Source organism: Gossypium hirsutum, chromosome D10 (assembly GCF_007990345.1).
Source record: "Gossypium hirsutum isolate 1008001.06 chromosome D10, Gossypium_hirsutum_v2.1, whole genome shotgun sequence".
Taxonomy (NCBI): Eukaryota; Viridiplantae; Streptophyta; class Magnoliopsida; order Malvales; family Malvaceae; genus Gossypium; species Gossypium hirsutum.
In genome coordinates, this window is record NC_053446.1 from 54,743,224 (window position 1) to 54,753,047 (window position 9,824).

General features: G+C 34.5%; 1 protein-coding gene and 1 pseudogene across 17 annotated transcripts; both read right to left on the reverse strand.

Moving 5' to 3' along the window:
- Nucleotides 1-988: 988 nt before the first annotated feature.
- On the reverse strand, nucleotides 989-4,349 carry LOC107916284 (phosphatidylinositol 4-kinase beta 2). Of its 17 annotated transcripts, none has more exons than XM_016845475.2 (9): nucleotides 3,958-4,348; nucleotides 3,766-3,868; nucleotides 3,393-3,499; nucleotides 3,041-3,142; nucleotides 2,880-2,944; nucleotides 2,300-2,461; nucleotides 1,771-1,873; nucleotides 1,626-1,694; nucleotides 989-1,343 (listed from the first exon to the last, which is right to left on the reverse strand). In XM_016845475.2, the coding sequence occupies exons 3-9, from the start codon at nucleotides 3,426-3,428 to the stop codon at nucleotides 1,311-1,313; spliced, it is 570 nt and encodes a 189-aa protein (XP_016700964.2). In that variant the 5' UTR covers nucleotides 3,429-3,499; nucleotides 3,766-3,868; nucleotides 3,958-4,348; the 3' UTR covers nucleotides 989-1,310. The 17 variants fall into 17 exon arrangements, 16 of the variants coding, with proteins under 16 accessions (XP_016700964.2, XP_016700958.2, XP_040959234.1 ...); XM_016845469.2 differs by having other exon boundaries at nucleotides 3,393-3,590; nucleotides 3,958-4,347; XM_041103297.1 differs by adding an exon at nucleotides 1,427-1,491 and having other exon boundaries at nucleotides 1,100-1,343; nucleotides 3,393-3,868.
- Nucleotides 4,350-7,403: 3,054 nt separating this feature from the next.
- LOC107915648 (tryptophan N-monooxygenase CYP79A68-like) lies at nucleotides 7,404-9,498 on the reverse strand (annotated as a pseudogene).
- Between the last annotated feature and the right edge of the window lie 326 nt (nucleotides 9,499-9,824).

Below are 9,824 nucleotides of genomic sequence, written 5' to 3' on the forward strand. Positions count from 1 at the left end.
GGAGCTATCGAGCTAGCTTAATTTGGCAAAAGAGGAGGGTTCGATTTAGGGAGAAAGAGTGAGAAAGCGGGGTTTGACAGTGACTTATTTGTTTTTTGCTGATGATAGTATTCTTTTTGGTGAAGTAAGTGAAGAGGGAGCGAATGCAATAAAAGCAATTCTATTAGAGTATGAAGGGGTTTTTGGCCAAGTAGTTAATATTGATAAGTCACTTGTTTAGTTTAGCATGAATGTTGTTAGCACGTTGAAAGAGCAAATTGAGGATGTGTTGGTTGCACTACACCAAAACAGGTTTTTAGCGGCGCTTTTTAGACCTTTAGCGGCGCTTTTTAGCGTCGCTAAAAGTATTTCCGGCGCTTTCAGAAGCGTAGAAAAAAACGCCGCTAATGACAACGCCGCTAACTTTAGCGACGTTTTTAAAAATAAACGCCACTAAAGATCATGACCCTTAGCAGCGCTTTTACCACAAACGCCGCTAAAGACCATGAGCTTTAGTGGCGCTTTTCCCACAAACACCGCTAAAGACAATGAACTGTAACGGCGCTTTTCCTATAAATGCCGCTAAAAACCATGACCTTTAGCGGCGATTTTATCACAAGCGCCACTAAAGAATAAACCTTTAGCGACACTTCTCGTAAAAACGCCGCTAAAAACATAACCTTAAAAATATATATTTTAATCAAATAATATTTATTTTTATGATAAATATTTTATTTTATTTTTTAAATTTGAACTTTAAATATAATTTTAAGGATAAAAAATATTATTTAAATTAAATTTTCTATGAAAATTTTAACTTTAAAATTAAATATAAAATTTAATGAATTTAGTTTTAGAATTTAAAATAATAAATTAATAACACAATTAAAATCCAAAAGTTAGAACTCAAGTAATAAAAATTTAGAATCAAAACTAAAATAAATAATACATATGAGCAACAGACTGACTAGTTGAACAAGCCTATGATTATACATATTGCAAGGTAATAAAAAAATACAATACATTTTCTTAATCAAATAAGTCTTGGTAATAAAAGATACAATACAATTTACATGACTCAATAACTTACAGTTTAATAAAAGATATAATCAAGCAAATATGAAATCCAAATCCAGAATAAACGCCTATTTACATCTCTAACTGCCATGCATTACTTCTTTACATGACTCAACAATTTACAGTTTAACGGAATCGAATTTCTCACCCACTACACTGCCTTTTTGTTTTTGGAACTGAATGTAACGCAAGGTGCTGGCAAGGAAAGCATCCGCCACACTATCAGGGTTTATGATGATAGCACCCCCTTCGTATCATCTTAAAATAAAATTATTGATCCCTAATGCCTGGAATCAACATAATAAATTAATGGAACATTGGTAACAGCCCTAAGAATGTCACAAATAAAGCTATTTATTCTTGTAAGCACCTGTTCCATTAGAAACCTTGCACTCTCATGAGCAACATTATTTATCTCAGTATGCCTCTTCCCAACTATCAATTAGAAAAATGGCATCTCTTGAAGTTCAATAAAATTTGTTATCATCTAAAATAATTTTCAGGGTTCAATTCACTATTTAACCAATGACTGTTATGCAGAGTTGGTTTAAGTCAAGACTCAAGATTACCTCAGCACATTGCAGGTACAACCTTAATGCAAGTTCAGGGGATGGAATAGCTGAAAGGGACTCAATGATCTGAAAGAAGGGCTATTAGAGTGTCTTTTGCATAAGGTGATATGTGCGTGCGTACAAGTTCAAGTAAAAAAGAAACCTGAGTGAAGAGCTGAAAAAATTTATTTGCTGTCATTGATGCTTCTTCTCCCGCTATATCCCCCTCCTGACCTTGCAATTTCCTCAGCAACTGAACACAAGCACTACAATAAGTCTGAATTATATACGCTACCAATATAACCTGTGTTTATACATCTTTTTCTTCTAGAAACTTGTTTCAAAGAATCTGTGTTTGATTGCTATGTATGTATAAAACAAACCAGGTAGTTCTTAAGGAAAGGGGATAGGGGAATGAGGAGAAAGCATCTAATAAGGAAATAATGTTTATGCTTCAAAATCCAAGTGCCTGCATGTATGATCTTGTGGATTTTTACTAATAAGCATTTAATATGTCATCGCTGTATATAGAAATAAGATGAGATGAAAAGTATGCAGATAAAATGAAAAAACTCAAACCACAAGCTGCAAGCATTTGACAAAGAAAAAACTCACATGACTTGGACAATAAAGATAAAATGAAAGGTATGCAGATAAGATAGAAGTATAAAATCGAGCAAAGAAGAAATCACCTTACAAAGTTGTCCCAGGTTTCACTTTTCATAACTCCCGATGGATCTAGTAATTGAGTCATCTCATGGCTCAACTTGAAATGTGCACTCTCGAACCGCATATTTCCACCAGGTGATGTTTCCAAGATGAAACCAAAATCAATATGAACAAGCCTCCCGACACTGCATTGACATGCATATCACAGTGGTTGAGTTATATTAAAAATAAACAAAGGCATAATGTTTACCAAAAAATAAATGGCCAAATAAAATTAACAATTCAAATGTATATGATTATATAAATAATAGATCTAGAAGAATATATTAATTGTTCTCTTAAGATAATCTAAAAATTAGTATGATTTAAAAGAATAAAAGCCAAATTAGAATTATGAAAAATATAATTAAAAAATCATGTGCATCAAACCGAATTTAAAATCTAATTCATTCATATATGGCTATGTGTTCCAGTCACTTTCAATACTTGCGTCTTTTTTAACTATTCCTAAATGATGAAATTATATTTTAATTTTTATAAAAATATATGTAACTTAATTTGGAAAATGTCAAGGAAAATGTCATGATATGAAAAAAAACTAACCAGCCAACCTGAAGCATGGTGAATTGCTTTTTGACACCTTGAAACTCAAGTTCCAGCACAGTATACTGCCATGAAGTAAAAGGATAAATTATAGCAAAAAGAAAGATTTTACCACATTAAAGCGTCTAAAATGATATGATATAAAAGTTAAACAGCCGAACCTTCAATGAATATTGACCAGGGGAAGCTATGTAAGTGATTTTTCCCATTGCATCAGGAGGAAGGGCAACATGATGTTGCATCAAACTGTTCTCAAAGACGGTCTGCATTTGAATTCCAAAGTATCAATATAAAGATCTTATAAGAAATAAAAGAAAAAAAATAGAACCAAAAGTTATTATATATGGTGCCTTCATTTTAAACTACAGAAACAAAAGTTATTATATATGGTGCTTTCATTTTAAAAGAGAAATAAACCAGACAAAATAGAAACAGCAACTTCATGCAGTATTTTTTTTAGAGTAGCTAGATTTAGCAAACGACAGTGTCAAACTAAAGAATGATAGACCATACTCTTTGTGGGTTGAGACCAGCAGCCGCAACAGACATATCAAGTTTTCCTATTGGTATTCCGATCCCGTGAACTCCAAGGTCACCAAGGCCAAGAATTCGACTGCCATCTGTCAAGACTATCATATCATAACAATGTGTTTCATGTTTTCATATGTCTCCCCTTAAAAGTCTATTGTTATGCCGATGCTTCTTTGCTTCCTAATAGAATACATCAAATCAACCCTCGATAAGCTTAAGATTTATAAAGACGAGGAGCGAGAGTGATGTAAATTCGAAGACTAAAAACGAGTTCAAAAACCCTTACTTCTTGCAATCTCCATCGTTTTGGGGGGACAAAAACATAAGAAAGGGAAAATTTTCTATTGCAAATTACCTCCAATTCAGAACAAGAATTACAAGAATCATCCCCAGCGGAAAATGACTTGCTCCAAACCTTACCACTCTTCCATTGTAAATACCTATTAATAGAACTTCCCCTGCAAAACCATCAATCATACTGCATTCACCATTACAAAACCAGAAAAAAAAAAGCAGAAAATGAAAAAGGACCAAAAAAAAGACCCACCAACTGATTGGTAGAAATCCAATGTCGATGAAGAAATTCAAACCTAAAAATTCTACACATGAAAGTAGCTTGAGTCTAGAAAAGTCCAGATTGGTAAAAGGAAATTACATTACATTTGAAAAGAAACTGAGAACGCCGGAAACACTTAACGAGGAGAATAGATAATAAAAAATGATAGATCTGATTGAGGGGTTTTAATAAACCCTGATTTAGAAATGGTAAGGAGAGGAGAGGATGAGATTAGGACGAGGGATTGAACGAGAGGGGAGCTGGTTTGAAGAAGAAGGTTGATGGCGAGTTCGTTGTTTCTTGTTTGGATCAGAGGAAAATGAGAAAGGAAGGAGGGATATTTTTAGGGGGGAAAATTAGGGGTTTCAGGCGAAAATTCAGGGATAAAACCGCGTCATTTTTTAAAAAAGTAGAATGATTTTTGCGCCGTTTTTCATAAAAGCGCGACAAAAAAAGTCATTTTGAACAAAACTATGCCGTTTTGCTATGATATGCTAAAAGGGGCTATTTTTTTAAAGTAAAATTATTTTGTGGCGTTTTTTTATAAAAACGCCGCTATTGCTTACCTTTAGCGGCATTTTTCATAAAAGCGCTGCAAAAAAAATTCATTTTGAACAAAACTATGCCGTTTTGCTATGCTATGCTAAAAGGGGGCTTTTTTTTAAAGTAAAATTATTTTGTGGCGTTTTTTATATAAACGCCGCTATTGCTTACCTTTAGCGGTATTTTTCATAAAAGCGCTGCAAAAAAAATTCATTTTGAACAAAACTACACCGTTTTGCTATGCTATGCTAAAAGGGGGCTATTTTTTTAAAGTAAAATTATTTTGTGGCGTTTTTTATAAAAACGCCGCTATTGCTTACCTTTAGCGGCGTTTTTCATAAAAGCGCCGCAAAAAAATTCATTTTGAACAAAACTACGCCGTTTTGCTATTCTAAAAATTTCTTATTTTGTTTTTTATAAATTGATTTATTTTTTTAATTTTTTTCTTATAATTTGGTCCTCTCCAAAATAAATAATGATACCTAAATATCCATATCAATCTATTACTTTTTTTAAACTTATTTATTAATTCTATTTAAAATAATATTTAAATATATCAAATGGTTTAGATTAAATATTTTTAAATATAAAAGCATTAATTAATTGTATAAAATTTTATCATTTAACAAATCTCAAGTAAACCCTAAATTAACCATTCAATACATATAAAGTCTATCTATTATATATCTCTTAAATAATTTAAACTATACTCATAATTTCAATATATTTGATTTATTATTATCTCTTTTACAATTATATAAGAACATATTTAAAATGTAAATTAAAAAAATAATTAATCTAAACTCAAAACCTTAACTCGACCCCTAAATCCTTAAACCTTAATTCCCTAACTCTTAACCCCTAACATCTAACCCATAAACTCCTAACCCCTAAACCTTAAATCCCAACACTTAAACCATAATCCCAATTTCATAATCCCTAAATCCATACTCTCTAAACCTTAAAATATGAACTCCTAAATCGACCTTAAATATTAAATTAATCACATACCTTAAACTAAAAACCCTAAACAAATTTATTATTATCTCTTTTACAATTATATAAGAACATATTTAAAATATAAATTTAAAAAATAATTAATCTAAACCCAAAACCCTAACTCGACCCCTAAATCCCTAACTTTTAACCCCTAGCACGTCTAACCCCTAAACCCCTAACCCTCTAACCCCTAAACCTTAAATCCCAACCCCTAATCCATAATCCCTAATCCATAATCTATAAACCCATACTCCCTAAACCGACCTTAAATCTTAGATAAATCATATACCCTAAACTAAAAACCCTAAACAAATTTATTATTATCTCTTTTTCAATTATTTTAAATAATAGTATTTTAATTTTTCCATGTGTTTTGTTTCAAATTATTTCTACGTGTCATTATTTTTTTCGCCGCTAAATCCCCGAAAGCTCACAAAATGACATCGTTTGGTTTTTTTTTTTGCGGCGCTTTCCTAAAAATGCCGCTAAAGACCTAAGCATTAGCGGCGCTTCCTTAAAAACGCCGCTAAATCCCCGAAAGCTCACAAAACGGGCGTTGTTTTGGCTTAGGTTTTTTGCGGCGCTTGCTCAAAAATGCCGCTAAATCCCCCAAAGCTCACAAAACGACGTTGTTTTGGCTTAGGTTCTTTGCGGCGCTTTCTTGAAAACGCCGCTAAAGCCCTGAGCATTAGCGGCGCTTTCTTAAAAACGCCGCTAAATCCCCGAAAGCTCACAAAACGGCGTTGTTTTGGCTTAGGTTTTTTGCGACACTTTCTCAAAAACGCCGCTAAAGCCCTGAGCATTAGCGGCGCTTTCCTTAAAGCGCCACTAAATCCCCGAAAGCTCACAAAACGACGTCATTTTTGCTTAGGTTTTTTGCGGCGCTTTTTAAAAAATGCCGCTAAATCCCCCAAAGCTCACAAAACGATGTCGTTTTGGCTTAGGTTCTTTGCAGCGCTTTCTTAAAAACGCCGCTAAAGCTATTGTTCACGGTGTTTTCCAGAAAGCGCCGCTAATGCTCGATATTTAGCGGTGTTTTGTATCCAAACGCCGCTAAAAGCCTGTTTTGGTGTAGTGTTGTTTGGGTTTCCAGTAATCCAAAAAAGTACTTGGGTCTCCCAACACTTATGAGGCGAAGCAAGAAAGAAGTGTTTGTTACCTTCAAACAAAATCTATTAAAATAAATTAAAATACTCATTAATAAACTTAACAAATAAAAGTCTATTATTTAAGTTAATTCAAAATTAATAATAATTCATCATTCAATATAAAATTTTAAGGATTTAGCCCTTTCTATTTTTCTAATAAAAGAAGTTGTTCTAATAAAAGAAGTTGAGGTGTAAGTAGAGATTTTTTCTTTCATAATCATAATCATGTGAATGTGGTTTTTTAATTATATTTTATTTTTTTATTATCTTTTAATTGTGAAAGTATGTATGAAAAATATTTTTTTAAAATTTTATGTAATCTTTTTATTTTTAGTCACATCCTAATTAAATCTTTAATACAAAAATAAATAAATAAATAAAATTTTAATTTTAATATTATTTAGGTGTTATTGATGCATCATGATTTGTCGTTGGTGTGACAATAATTAATTAAAATAAGTCGATATAATTGATATGAATTGAAATTTACATCTATAAGAAAATGATATTAGTTGTACCGATTTACCGTGGAAACAGTGAGCAGCACCGACAGTAGGACCAATGCGGAACCTAGAAGCAAAGCTCTACGCTCTAAAATCAACCTAAAAACATCTCTTGATATGTCCATAAAAAAATCGTGTCGGTTAAAAAATGAGAGTGCATAACACCATGATGACCGAGAAACGAGTGCTATAAAAAAGCCGAAACCCATAATATCTAGAAATATAAAGTTGATGGGCACAAATTTTCATTTCAATCTCTTAATTTCTCACGTCAATCACACTACAATGGCAAAATACAAAATAGCTGGAATAAAGAAAATATAGAAATGCAGCCTAAAAACTTGTAATCCTTTCTAAAGCTGAGTACACAAGGCAGAAGACAAGCGAGGTTTAGCAAGTGCATGCAATGGTTTGGCCAACAACGTATCATCTTCGGATTCAGAGAGTTCAATTTTGGTTACATTGGGCGGCACCTCCCACGTAAAACCTTGAATCAGCCTCGCAAACAGCATTATCGTCACTGCGGACCCAAGTCCCTCCCCTATGCACCCTCGCTTTCCGGTCCCAAACGAAATGAACCTCAGTTCATTCTCTGTTAGTTCAACTCCGCCACTGCCCCACTCATCTTTCAAATGTCTCTCGGGCTTGAACTCCAACGGCTCCTCCAAAACTTTCGGGTCCAAGCCTCGGCGCCTGATCAAGACACGACACGACTGCCTTTAGGGATGAAGTAGCCGGCGACAGTGGTGTCGGCGTTGGAGACATGGGGAACGTTGAAAGGTCCAATAGGGTAAAGTCGAAAGGCTTCCCTTGCACAGCATTTAATGTAGTTGAGTTTTGGAATGTCAGTCTCTTCAACCAGTCTACTCTTTCCGACAACACTGTCGATTTCGTCAGTTGCTTTTCGAAGAATTTCAGGGTTGTTCAGCATCTCAGCCATTGCCCATTCTGCTGCATTTGCTGGATTATCTACTGTTGCAAGCATTAAGTCCTGCATATACAAGGGGGAAAAAATTCTAAACTGATAAACACATAAATTTTGAGCGTCTCTGGATTATTTCAGGTCTGACTGAGGTCGGACCCCAAATAGAGAAAACTTTATATTTGTGGGGATGTAACTTTATAAACACATGCTAGCTAGTTTAAAGACAATTCCATGTCGTTGAACAGTTTTCCCTTGCGGACAAGAATCTCACCGTGATTTGGGCTTTGATCTCTTCAGCCGAAAGTGCAGGCTTCCCATTTAAATCCTTTGCTAAAATGAAAGCATCAAGCAGGTCTTGAGGTTCCTTCCTCTTCCCCTGTCCCCACTCTTTTATTCTCTCATCAACGAGGGGATCATGGTAGCCATTCACAATTCTCATAGCCTCACTTACAGTCTTTTCATGGCCCTCCAAGTCCAATGGCCTCAGCCAAGGCACATAATCTGAGAGGATGAAACTATTGAGGTGCATGAGAACTGTAAACAGTGATTCAACGTGTTGTTCTTCTTCATATCCAGGGCCTCCATCTTCTCTGCCTTTCCCAAAGTATCTTGTGTTGAACATCATCCTCCTTATCACGTTCCCCGTATATTGCCTCACTGCTAATCTCAGGTTTATAACACCGCCATGCATGTTTTCATGGTTGATGCATTGGTTGTAAATGAACCTAACAAGGTTATCAGCTTCTTGGGTTCTTTTATGGAGTAACCAGCTAAGCCTTGCAGGGTTTATAACGTTGGAAGCTATCACTTTTCTCATTTTCTTCCATTGATCACCCCATGGCACCAAAGCTGACGACAAGAAACCTCGAGTAGCATACTCGGCCGCCATCGTTTTCGGCCTGGAAGCGAAAACCGAATCATGTTTCTTCAAGAATTCTCTAGTGATTTCGGGGGAAGTAACGGTGATGACGTGAACGTGTCCGAGGCAGATACAAGCGATATCGGTACCGAGCTGTTTCATGAGGCCGAGAATCCACCTGAAGACTGGTTTGTTTTGCCAGATTTCAGGAAGGCTCCCAATGATGGGCCATGGAATTGGCCCGGAGGGAGCGGTGGTTGTTTTCTAGTGGTAATACTGCCTTTTAGTTTGACAACCACAAGGGGTGCAAAGACAAGCAGCATTAAAACAAGTGGTAAAGGAAGTGAAACAAGCAGTGTAGAGATAACAGCCATATCATGGGATCTGTTCCATGAAGGCAGCTGATAAATTTGATAGGAATTATTGGTGAAAGAGGAGTAATCCATGTCTTAAAAATAACAACTGGATTTAATGTTACAAGTTACTGTCTTCTGCTTGCCTGAACAAAACGAACATGGTCAGAGCTACATAGAGCGACATGGAGCAAGAGTCATTTTGTGAGCACAATTTTTGCCACATATTTTTATTCTAACCTTTTTCTGGTGCCATGCATCATCGTACATTTATCGTAGTTGCGTCTAAAACTACGCGACATTGTTCTTCATTCTTAATTATTTTAAATTTCATTTTTGCATTCTTTAAAATTTATTATAAATTGTAACTCATTCTTCTTTTATAATAAAAGCGTTTTCCTCATTAAAATTGTAATTTATTTTTAATTTATATATTAGAAAATAAAATAAATGGAAGTTATAATAATAAAAATAAAATAACTCAATTCATAATATTTTTCAATTCACAGAATAGAAAAATAAATATCA

Coding starts and splice junctions, on each gene's coding strand:
- LOC107916284 (XM_016845468.2), bottom strand. CDS start 3,515: ATGATAGTCTTGACAGATGGCAGTCGAATTCTTGGCCTTGGTGACCTT. Junction 2,462..2,879: donor ACCATGCTTCAGGTTGGCTG/GTTAGTTTTTTT, acceptor ATGTCAATGCAG/TGTCGGGAGGCTTGTTCATA. Junction 1,874..2,299: donor ACCTGGGACAACTTTGTAAG/GTGATTTCTTCT, acceptor GACTTATTGTAG/TGCTTGTGTTCAGTTGCTGA.